Consider the following 12,177-nt stretch of genomic DNA (forward strand, 5'->3'; position numbering starts at 1 on the left):
CCAGAGCTGCACTTTGAGCATCTCTCCTCCTTGGTGTATTCCCCAAAGTCTTGTCCAATTGTCTTGTCCAACACCACAGGTCCAATTTGCATTCCCACGCGCCACCAACTCTGGCGACTTCTGCCTGTGCAGCACAGGGAGGGGATGCGGTGACTCACGGAGCCTCACCAAGCCCCCTGCCAACCGGGCTGTTTGTTTGTGTGTGTGTGTATTGTTGAAGTCCCGTTGCCACATTTGTAACTATACTTTTTTTTTTCTACTTTTTTTTTTTTATGACAACCAGAAGTTCAGTTTTATAAACAGATGCTGTTGTGGGCTTCTATTACTCAGCTGGATCAGCGTCAGTCGTTTTTCCAGCCTGCGGTCTCTGTACTGCACACTGAGTCAGACGCAGCCCTGCACAGATTTCTTTGAATCGCTGGTTTCCTCCCAGCGACTCTTGACTCCCTGCCAACAAAGCAGGGCGTAGCTCATTAATTTCCCCCCCCCACCCCCCTTTCTCCTTCTCTTTAAAGGCAGACTGATTCATAGTAACTCCTTTAAAACAGAGTGGAAAGACACCACCCTCCTGCACAGCCTGAGGAAACTTAAACCACCACCCGGTCACTCCCCTTCACTCCAGCCCCGCGCTCCGGGACATCGGCACTGCAGCCCAGCGCGCTCCCGCTCCCACAGGTGCCAGAACCAGCCTCAGCCCGCACGGTAAGAGCTGCTCTCAAAAATCCTCAGCAGCTTTTCTCCCTCACTGGCGGCTGCTCCCCTCGCCCGGCAGCTCCAGCCTGCTTTTCTCCTCCGCTCCGCCACTTCTCTTCAGCTTGGCACACGAGGTGGCTACGGGATGCACCTCAACATTTCAACTCTTGCTTTGAAATCCAGCTGCCATAGGGGGCCAAGCGGCACTGCCAGGCGGCCGGGTGGCAACCATAGGGCGCTGGCAGCGGCAATGTTATTCCTGCCTCCAGGGCATGTGGGGCCAGGGTGCAGGCACGGGGTGCCCAACCTTGGGCCAGCCCCGGCATCGGAGCTGCCGCGTGCTTTTGGAGTGGCATTGTTTACAAACGTGGGAAAACGCCTGCTTGAAATTAGGGTTGCTGGTTCAGTCTTTCTGGCTTTCGCTCTCGCTCGTATTTTTCTGCGTGACTTTCTCCCCTCCATCAGTCGTTTGCCAAGCTTTAATTTAAAACAACAATGATGATTCCAAGTGAAGTCTGAGGGGCCCCAAAGGTGCAGGCTTTGGGGTACAATGGGGAGGAGCTCTCTCTTTCTTTTGGGGTTCCGGGTCCTGAGGCTGAAGTCAAGCCCCAGTTCTTAAGCAAAGCCATGGGACGGGTAGAAATGCATGCTCTGCCTTCCTGAGCAGCACAGATCCTGGAGTGGGGAGCACTGGGAGGCGATGTGAGGGATCGGGTGGAATTGCTAAGAGCACTGCGGGCTGCATGATGGGGTGTGGTGGGGGGAGGCGCTGATGGGAAGCGTAGGATTGCAGAGACTGGCGATTTTCCCTACTCACCTGCCTTTTTCCATGCAACCTCCTCCTCCTTCCCTTCCTCCTTCCCTCCCTCCCTCCCTCGCCATCTTCACCAGTTCTCTCGCTTCATCTGTCTGCTATGGTTTGTATCCTGCGGTCATATCCCTGAACTATTTTTGAGGTCTGAGAAAGGGAGCGCAGCAAAGCCAGTTTGTTGGCACAAGGCTTTGGTTCCCGTCGTGGGAACCCAGCATGCCCCTGCACAGTTTCATGGGTCCGAAAGAGGCTAAAACAGTATTTAGCCCAGTCCTGCCAGGAATGGCTGGGGCTCAGGCTGGTGCAGTGGACAGTTACTATGCACGTGGTCAAGAAGCTGAGCTGATCTTAACCTTGTGGCAGAAGGACAGATTTTGCGAATTTCGAGGTCCCCTCTTGGCCCTGTTGCTTGGAAGGGTTCCTCCTGCCTGAGATGAGAAGTATTTGAGCGGTAGAGGAGCTGACTGAGGCAGTGAGTGTTTCCAGGGCAGTCAGCAATCAGTCTGGGTAGAAAGCGTTTTCAGAAGTTGTCATTTACCATGATTAACAATGAAATCAGTTTGCAAAAAAAATTTAAAAAAATATGCTGTGGCCACAGAGCAACTTTCGCTCAAAAGCTTTGAATTCCTCAGGGCACCTCTGAGAGCAGCTTTGCCCAGGAACTGCCCACTTGACATTTCTGGAACGGAGTGGGGTTCTTTTCTGAGCAAACACACAAGAGGGAGCTGGACATGAAGAGTGTGAAAACTTGGAGCCCATTAGCTATTGACTCCTATGATAACGGGGGTTTAAGCCAGCCGAATGCCTCCACCCAGCCCACCTCACACAGCTGCCAAACCTGGGGCACTGAGAGAGTCTGGGCTTAAAGGCGGCTTATTTCTATTTGCTCCCTTGAGGCTCAGCATAGGGAAAGGATTGAAACGGAGGCATCCTCCTACCACTCCCACTGCAGTGCCTGGAAGCACATGCTGAAATAAATGCAGCTCCTTCATGCGAAACACTGCACAGCCACCTAAGAAGTTCCTCCCAGCCCGCTCCTGTGGAAGCCCCCCCCCCAGCTGTGAGTAACCATGCAGACGCGTGGCACGTGGTCAGAGCCATTCATCCAGGCTACTCCCGTGCAAGACCTGGGCTTCTCCACTGGGCATGTGCCATCCCAGGGCAGACATCTGAGAGGTGGAGTCAAGCCACAACCAAGGACACGTTAATGGAGGAGGGGTTTGGGATCTTGTGGAGAAACACCCAGTTTTGGAGTGGGTGCCTCAGAGCTGGAGGGTTGCTAGAGCTCCCCCAGCACCCTGCTGAGGACAGAGAGCCCTGGGCTTGGGAAACCGGCCCTGCTGGCCTAGCCAGTGGTCTTTGAATTTTGCAGTGTGTGAGCAATGCAAGTGCATGCAGGAATTACTGTTTGGTGGCCTGGGGTGGAGCAGAGATTGTATTTTGAAACAATTCTGGGAGATCTGCTGATAATACCCAGCATTTTTTTTGGTAAAAGAGCCACCTCGGGGCCCTGTTTATAATGAGACAGGGGAGATTTGCTGCGAGCACAAATCCTTCTCTCTATTCATCACCCTCCCAGCTGCAAGGCTGGCACATGGCACTCAGCCTTGCGCCTGCTTGAGTTTCCTCAGGGCAGAGGTGGGAGGGATGGCGAGGTACAGCCTGCTTCCTTAGCCCTGCCCGCTCCCATGGGGTTTCACAGGCCCCATCAACCCACACAGCAGCCATGACACCCCTTCCACGCCACGTTTCTACTTGCTCATTCTCCTTCCCCCCCCCCTCCCCGACAATTCCCTTTGGCTGCTGCACGGGTGCTCTCCACTGAGTGCTACACCCAATGGTGAAGGGGGAGGCACCAGATGACGGACAGGCTGGGATTTGCCCTCAGATACTCAAGTGCCCCACAAGGCAAGAAATAGCACTACTAGACCCCTCTGATCTCAGTGGGCTTCTGTGCCTGTACCCTTCCATGGGGAGGTGGCAGCACTGTCACCCAACACAACACAGGGCGGGCTGCAGGGCGTGGCACTCCTAATTTTTTCCCTTCCTCCTGTTGTCCCGCAAAAAAAGTAATGAAAAAGGACTAAAAGATGAGATTTCTTTTCCCTTCCTTCAAGGCAGGGAGAAGTAAGAGACCTACAGATGCTCCTTCACACCCCCAAAGGGGAGGGCAAGGAAGGGGCTTTCCTATCTCCCCATGTGAGGATGGATGCTTAATACTTCATGGGTCTTTTCTGCTGAGGCAAAGCAGCACGCACAGAAAAGGAGGCTCTTCTCCACAGCCCTGCTCTTTTGACAGCCCCTGCCAGGACTGATAACTAACTGGTAGCCACAGTGCTATAATACTGGCCCTGAATAAAGGTGACCACCAGCTCAAATGTGACTATACAGATCCTCTGTCAGAGCCAGTCCACACTCAGTCATCCTACAGCATGACACAGGGTCCAGCAGCAGTTCCCCATATCAACTGCCCAGAGGGAAATTTAGAGTGCCTCCTTTCCTAAACTGCTTTCTGCTGTTAGAGTGCAGGGAGGGCAGCAAAGCAGCGCATCTGGGGGCTGCAATCTGGAGCGTGATTTCTTCAAACCCCACTGGGAGAGTTTTGGAAAGTACCTCCTGAGTTAGAACAGCTGGACAATGAACAAAGGAAACCCTGGCCAAATTTGCAGCTTCACGCACCCTCCTCCTCCCGAACTGTTTGCAGCAGGGCAGAGACTACGTGGAAACTGCTCTCTGAGTAAGACCAAACCCATGCCTTGTCATGGTAGGGAGGGATGAGTTAGGACAGCTCAGCTCCAGAACCCATGTTCCCCAAGGGAGTGACCAGTTTGCCAAGCTCATAATTAAGATCTATCCCCTTTCACCTATGAAAACCAGACAGTACAGCAGACATGGGGAGGCAGCCATGACGGCAGCCCAAGGACAGGTCCTGGGCTAGGCCATCCCCAGTCATGCAGAGAAATGCAATGAACTATGAGCGCTGGAGTGGCTGGCGGCAGGTGAGCAGTGACTCATGCCAAAGGCTTAGCTTGTGTGATGTGGGGCCACCTGGCAATATGTTTGGATTAGAGGAAATCCGGGGTGAGGGCCTTTGCTTGTCCTTTTGCCCTCACAGGGCAGAGTCTGCTCAAGGAGGGGAGTTGTGAAAGCAGCTGCCATGGCTGGCTCCAGCATCCACATTCTTCTCATTCCTGAGAGACATCTCCCCTTTGGGCCCCAGCAAGCCTCTGGAGAGGACACTGAGAGCCATGGGAGCAAGAGGGGAGAGCTGCAAGATGCTCAGAGCTGGGAGCAGGCTGGCTGGGGGGTTGCTGAAGATCAGCTCCAGGAACATGGACCACTGCTGAAGGAAAGCTGGGCTTTGAGACTGGCACAGCCGCTGGTCATGCCAGCCCAGGCAGCTGAGCCAACCTGCCTGCTTGCTGGCCTCCAGCGGCTGCAGCCAGGCCAGCGTGGTGTGCCCTGATAAGGGGAGTCCTAATGCCTTGTGAAAAGCTGTTTCTGTGTGTAACGTGAGCTAGAATGGCCCTTACACCATTCTGCCAGTCCATACCAATCACAGGTGTAAGAAGCCCTCCTGAAGCCAGATGGTGCATTTTACCTCATGACCACCTTTACCCCACCCTGCACGGAGCACCGACTGACTCCAGGCTGCACAGCATCCTCTTGCTTCTGCTTTATGTTCACGCTCCTATTCCCTCCCAGTCCATCGCTCATACACTGTGGGTTGAAAGGAGGAGCTATCACACAATTCTGCAATTTAATCCTGCACAGTCTTTTCCAAGCTGGCTTGCAGGAACAAGGACACCCTGGAGGCAGACTGACCCAAAAGCTCAGGCTCTTTAGATGCCTAAGTCACATTGACTTCAGTGTCTCATAGGCTGTACTGGCACGTTCAGAGGTTTTGCAGTCTTAAGAGAGATCTGTCTCTCTCTCACGCTATCTGATAAGGAGCCACTTCTTTTTCAGAGTTACCCTCCCTTGGGAAAAAAAAAAAATTGTCTATGTAAATCAAAGAATTGCAGTTTTAATTTAAAAATGCAGCCAAAAGCACAGCTGACATGGGCTCCACAGACCTTCCACCTCTATCTAAATGCTGTTGGCAGGAGGAAAAGCAGGAAGGCCCACCAGAAGTGATTTGTGCCCTTTTGCGCACACCACACCGCAACCTGAACTTTCCTGCCAGAGCTGTCAGATGGTTCCTCCCACGTGGGCACTGTCAGTGTCAAAGTCGCAGAGATACGTGCAGCCGTGAGGAAGCCATGCATGAGCGCACACGCAGCTGGACGCAGGCTCAGCACGCGGGTTTCAGCTCTGCTGGTGGGGAAACCACAGATGTAGGCTCCCCCCGCTCATAGAGGGAGCCACGCAGAGCTGCAGATGCACACCCCTACACACACCACCTCCTCACCCAGGCCGGCCGTCCTCCCACAAACTTTGTTCGCATATCTCAGCATCTTGTCTGAACCCCTGCAAGTCCCAGCAACTCCCGTGCCTAATTAACCCACCCAGGGACCATCCAACACGCTAAGGGGTGAGGGTGCTCCCCATTGCACCTCCAAAGGTGCAGAGGAGAACTCCTGTGCTTCCATTAGCCCCGAGGTCCCCTTCCCCACTCCCTCATGCTGCCCATCAGCCCCAGCCCTTCCTTGGCGTGCCTGGTGTGAGGAGCGACAGCATTTTCCTCCTCCAGCAGCAGCGGCTGCTGGCTGCCTGCCAGCCCCCAGGCGGCTGTCTCTTCCCCTTCCTATGACCAAGCAAGCTTTGGAGTTTCTGTTGATGTTGAGCGCTCACAGGGCTGAGCGCTCGAGGGCAGTTTCTTCTGGAGAAAATGCCAGTTCCTCACTGTCTTCTCTAGGAGCTCTGATATTTCCCCGCTCTCCTATGAATCACGAGCATGAGAGCTGGAAAACCCCTGTGTGTTATCTTGTGTGACTCCCCCTTGCATCTCTCCGCGAATGGAGGTTATTACCAAGGGTGGATTCTTGAGGACTTTGGTCCCACAATAAATGATTCACATGCTGAGCCTTTACCACTCCCCTGGGAATGCAATTCCCCCCGACCCCCTGGAGAACATACCACCAGGAAATGTTTCCCAAGAACCAGGCAAAATAATTCTTTTGCTTAAGCTTATTTTCAATTGCTGCCCCTCAGGCTGCTCTACACTTTTGGTTGACATTCATCTGCTACTTTTACCCCACGTGGTCACCACTGCCACTACCCATGCATGCACAAAATCTTCTCACTGCCATAAACCAGAGGCTCCAATGGTCTCCGTGTGCCCATGCACGCCTCCTGTCCAACCCCTTTCCCACACACATGAAATCTCTTTCCAGAGGCACCAGCCTACTCATCCACGTGTCTATAAAAAGCATCTGACTTGTAAATTGAGTCAGGCTGGTCTGTCAAAACCAGGTTGTCAACAGCAGTGCTGGCATACAGTGGTTTATAAAAGTCTGGAGTCAGCAAAGACTTTGGATTCAGCTGGATCTGAAGCAAGAAATTGAGCAAAGGGTGAAAGCAAAAAGATCCTTCCCTGTGGTTGATTAAAGTTGGCATGAGCTTTCTAGTAACAGTGCGATGGGTCCAAAGTCACCATGCCACCAGAATATCAGAGATCTTCACATCTTTGCTTCCTGCCAAATTCCCGCACAATGAGGACTCACGCTGATACCACACACAGGGACAAGGTGTGCGGCTGTAGCAGGGCTAAGACGCAGTCAGGGCCTCAGCTCTGTCAAAAGGCAGATCTACAAATTCTGCAGAAGGTTTTATCCCGCCCCGAGGTTTCCCGTACTGGTAGCATCATGGCAGCATTGCTACCTGTAGGTTGGCTTTGCCCTGAGGAATGCACCAATGACAGAGGTGGCAGTTTGTGGCTGTCTCAAACAGTACCAGTTCTTGTTTTCTGTCCTGTCCTCTCCCTTTTCCAAGTGGCCTTGGCCTTGATTCGAGCCATCAGTATTCCTGGTGTGATTCTGTGCCACCTCAGACAGTGGTCAGGGTCACCTGCTTTCTCTAAATATTGGACCTCCTACTGCCACCATCAGACACAGCATACTGGGTGAGACAGCCCACCGGTCTGACTTACTACTGCATTCCTTATATTCTGTGGTGGCAGCTGGGGAAGGCAGGATTTCTTTCATCTCAGTTGCTTTCAATCTATGGAGATTTTTGTTGACATTCTGGCCAAAAGCATTCGCTTTTTTGCCAAAATGTCATCTTTTCCTTGTTGAGAAATTGCATGTATCAAACCCAAGGGACTTCAGCTGAAAAAATGAGTTTTAGAGGAGTCAGAGGTCACTATGGGGCTCACAGGTGGTGCAACTTAGATGTCCTCTTTTCCCTGGACACTATAGGCTTCTCTAGGGTATTGGCCGAATTCTCCCCGCAGCCAGCATCTCTCACAGTACACCTCTCCAACTCACCCTGGGAGAGGCAGTCCCGAGCTGGAACCTCAGTTCAGAGAGGAGAATGAGAATGGAAGTCAGATGAGCTACATCCCTTAGGAACACTTCAGATCTGAAATATTTCAGATTTAGTTGAGAGTGCTCTAATTTTTCACTCCAAACAACCGGATCATTCCTGCAGAAACATCCTGTACACTTCTCCTCTACTCCTTTCACTGCCAGACGCAAAGGACCACTTCCTAATCTGGCTCACCCTCTAGAGTAACCCACTCCCCGTATTTGAGGAATTCTACCATTGGCCTTTGTCATATCTCCAAGTGGCACTTTGCATTCCATCCTGATGCTTTGCTAAGCAGCAAACCAAGGGCAAGGACTCACTTCTCCATATTGCCCTCCAGATAGAAGGTTCCAAAAGACTTAAGTAGACAGAGGGGTGATATGGGTAGCTACAAGATTCTGTCATGCTTATCTGTAGACTTTTTTGTGCTGAGGGCTGCTATGGTGATCGTTATTGGTGGTTACTGTTGGTATGGCTTGCTATTTCTCCTCATCCATCATCCCAGGAAAAGGAAACTCAGTCCACTGTCATCAGTGCAAGATCTTCTCTTGACTCACGCAGGCTATTCAGCAGGTGCATGACCTTCACTCCTTCTTCCCCACCAGCTTGTCCTACCTCAGCACTCATTCCACTTTCATGGCTCAGCTCTGTTTTTCTTGGCTGAGCTGGGGGTCTCTCCTCTGGAAGGTGTGCCAGGAGGCTCAATGCAATGCTCATGACCTGGTTGCTTGACTGGTTCTTGAGAAGCAGTCCTAAAATTGACAAAGTCCCCTGAACACTTCCAGGGTTAAATAGTTGTGGTTTTGAGAGCTTTGGGGTGAGTCAGTGGAAAAAACTGGCAGCTCTAGGAAGGCTAAGGCTGAGTCATAGCCCAAGAAGAGGAGCTCCAACCCCGGCTGCAGCTTAGGTAGGGGAATGGAAGAAAAGGCATTTCCATGCAACTGTGTCCTATTGCTCCAGCAATGTGACCCCACCCTGTAGTGGAGAAAGATGTCTTATGCTTAACAAATGGAAAGAGTATCCTGTCAGTCACCAACGCTCTGCCAGCTCCTCTGTCTAATGGGAGGAAAAGTCCATGCTGTAGCGTCAGAGATGGAGATGACTCTATTTCGGTGCCGTTTGTTGACCCACTGCTCCTTTGGAATTGTTCTCTAGTGTTTTATTTAAAAGGCAGGGAGAGATGAAGGAAGGGGAAAGTGAATGAATAGAGAGGGAGGCTTGTGCTTTAACTCACAAAGAATCAAGACTAAGCTATGAGCACATATCCCCGGGGGAGTTTGCATTTGATAGCATGTGTATTCAGGGAGAGGCGCTGATGTTCTCAGTAAGTAGATGCCCTGAAAGCACCTGAACTAACAGTGCTCTCAAGCAGTGTGAGAACAGGGCAGGAAAAGCGAAGGGAATAAAGGACTTGGTTTTTTTCTTAGCATATTGGTCAAAGTTCTGGGTGTGGGTTTTTTTTTTTTTACCTTGAAAAGTAACATTTATCCCTCATTTTCATTTCTGAATGCAAACAGAAGATGCATTTAAAAGGACTGCTCTAGTCATTTAGGGTGTCATGAAAGCAGGTTTTTTAGTCTTTCAAGTACAGGGCTTTTTTGAAGGTCCTCAAAAATAACTGGCAAAAAACCTGCTGAATTCGTTTTTAAAGAGGCCATGGAAAAATATGTCTATCTAAGAAAGAAGAAAGTTTAGCTACCACTCAGCAAAGGCAAATCTCAGGGCAGGCAAGTTTGCCACAATTTGGTGTATGCATACCAATATGCTGTGGTGGCAAGAGCACTTGTTACAGTCTGTATAAGAACCAAGGTAATCAGAAAAAAGGATGACAAGTAGTCAAAGGGATGGGAAGATTTGACTCAGAGGCTCTATTGAAGGCACCTGCTGCAGATACATACCTTAGTCATGGCAACAGCAAGAGTTTCTCAGCTCAGGGAACAGTGGTGATACCCATTACCAGTTGCCATCCAGCGTTTTGAAACCCTCGTTCCTTTTGCAGTCAATGGGAAGGAGGGGTTTAATGCTCAGGTCAGGTGTGTGCATGTGGTAGCCTCCATACAGTATTGAGAACTTGGATGTTAGCAATGCTGAACTCATAAATGACTGCCACTGCAGTCAGAGAGCAACTCTTACGAAGGCTGAACTTTCTCCAAGATCATCACTAAGGGAGGTACTGTGACAAGAGAGGGCACAGTGACCAGGCTGTCCAGGCAAATCAAGCCCTAGAGCATGAGGAGTTTGCTAGGACACCCCAAAGCAGGCAAGCAAGCCTGGCCCATGATCAGCAAGCCAAGGCAAAACAATTCCAGAGAGTATTCCCAGGTGAAAGAAACCTCACAGCAGACAAGTTCTTGCTGATAGGACCGCTCAGCAAACCTAATCTGCCCTTCTAAGGAGTGGCCTCATCTGGGTGGGAGGAGTGACTTAACAGAGCTGGTTCCTGAGATCCTGAACTCAAGGAATTCCTCTTGGTCTTCAGCTAATGCTGAACTGGACAAAGAGCCACTGATGGAGAAGCCTGCCCGCCCGCTGTGGTTTGGGAAAGTGTATCCAAAGCAGTGCGAGGAATAGCTGCAGCGCTTTACAGGAATGCACTCCCACACATGGCCACAATGGGAGGAAAGACAGAGGAGTGGAGGAGGTGGAGTCATTGAGTAAAAAACCCCACATTTATGGGACTTTACAAAGCCTTTTGTTACAGTTTGCATGAAAGACGTCATAAAGTATAATTGTGTTGTTCCATGACAATGTTACCACACCCTGTACAAATGGTGACAGCATCAAAACTTACCTGAGTCACCTGGACCAAAATAACTTGAGAGCCATCATTAATCACATACTTAATATGGCTCTTCAGTACCACTTCAGTACCAGCACTACCAAGAGAAAGAGCAACACAGCCCTGTGAAACTTTCTAAGAATCAGTCCTTCACTGGCCAGAGTGGACCCAGTAAACTCTTCTGCCTGATTTCTGTGGCTATACTGCACGATTACTAATAAATGCCTGGAAGGAGGGGAAATATGCTCACTCACTTCATGTGAATTGTCTGCACTCACTCCCACAGCTTAGATTTCCTCCTTGTATTTCACATTTTCAGGGGAGAAGTCAGCAGCCTTGATGAACAGTGTCATGAGAACTACCTACAGCACATTGCCCTCCCTTTCCAATCACATGTTCATCAATGACAGGGAATCTTACAAAAAGTAAAAGCTTGCAGGGTACAGAGGCAAAAAAAAAACCCCAAAACAATCCAAAGAGGAATTTGCATTACAGGAGAATCTTATTGCAGTAATGAAGTGATCTGCAAGCCTCACGTTTTAAAAGGGAAACAGGCAGTTTTCATTGCAAACCTAAGCATCTTCCTCTGCCCCAGAACCCCTCAGTAGCGATTCTGTTCTGATTATTCTTCTCTTCACACAATGGAGTGCGCCATCGAGTCAGGGTGGTCCCCCCGTCCACTCCTCAACTGCTGCTCAACACCTGATGCACCCGGGAACACAGAGTCCTCCACTTCACACACACACACCCCCGCCCGTGTCCCGGACCAGCTGGAGGAGGCTGTGCTACAAGAGAGAAAGGGAGAACTGGAAGAGAAAATCTTTCCTGACCTCTGTGAATCCCATGGACAAAAGCTCCTCTTCCTGGAGTGTAGGCCTGGAGAATGTAATTTTTACTTTACATAACCACACACCAATTTAAGCAACCTGTGTGTATACCTAGGCTATTTTTAAAATGCCCCCAAGCTAACTACCCCTGCTCTACATCTCCTCCCAAACCGGCTCCTTTACCTCCAGGCTTTCTTTAACCTCCCTGAGCAACTCCCTTGCAGCTTTTGACAAAGGTTTTAGCAATGGGTTGGGGGTTTTTTGTGACTCCATGCTTCCAGAATGGATTTAAGATCAACCTCTTTTCTCACGTGTGAGTAAAGGTTGTAGCAACGCTACTCCTTGATTCAGCCCTTCCCTTCACCTCCTCCCTCCGTTCTTGTTCTCCTTCCAGAGCTCTCCGTACCAGCGACACCACCTAGAAGGGACCCAAGATGTTGGTGCTCCTGGCCGCCATCTTTGTGGTTCACATCGCCACGGTCGTCATGCTCTTCGTCTCCACCATTGCCAACGTAAGCAGAGGCCACCCTGGATGGGAGGCGGATGTCGCCTCCCGCAGCAGAAGCTGGGAGGGGGATGGGTGGGTGGGTGCTCAGGTC

General features: G+C 50.8%; 1 protein-coding gene across 1 annotated transcript in view; it reads left to right on the forward strand.

The window, feature by feature from the left end:
* The first annotated feature begins 556 nt into the window (after positions 1–556).
* Positions 557–12,177, forward strand: part of EMP1 (epithelial membrane protein 1) — a 14,931-nt gene continuing 3,310 nt past the window's right edge. The window contains exons 1-2 of the mRNA XM_009641693.2: positions 557–702; positions 11,973–12,090. Of these exons, the coding sequence (XP_009639988.1) occupies positions 12,013–12,090 (78 nt within the window). The 5' untranslated portion in view covers positions 557–702; positions 11,973–12,012. The remainder of the gene's footprint in view (positions 703–11,972; positions 12,091–12,177) is intronic.

This window comes from Egretta garzetta, unplaced genomic scaffold (genome assembly GCF_000687185.1).
Source record: "Egretta garzetta isolate BGI_Z169 unplaced genomic scaffold, ASM68718v1 scaffold697, whole genome shotgun sequence".
Taxonomy (NCBI): Eukaryota; Metazoa; Chordata; class Aves; order Pelecaniformes; family Ardeidae; genus Egretta; species Egretta garzetta.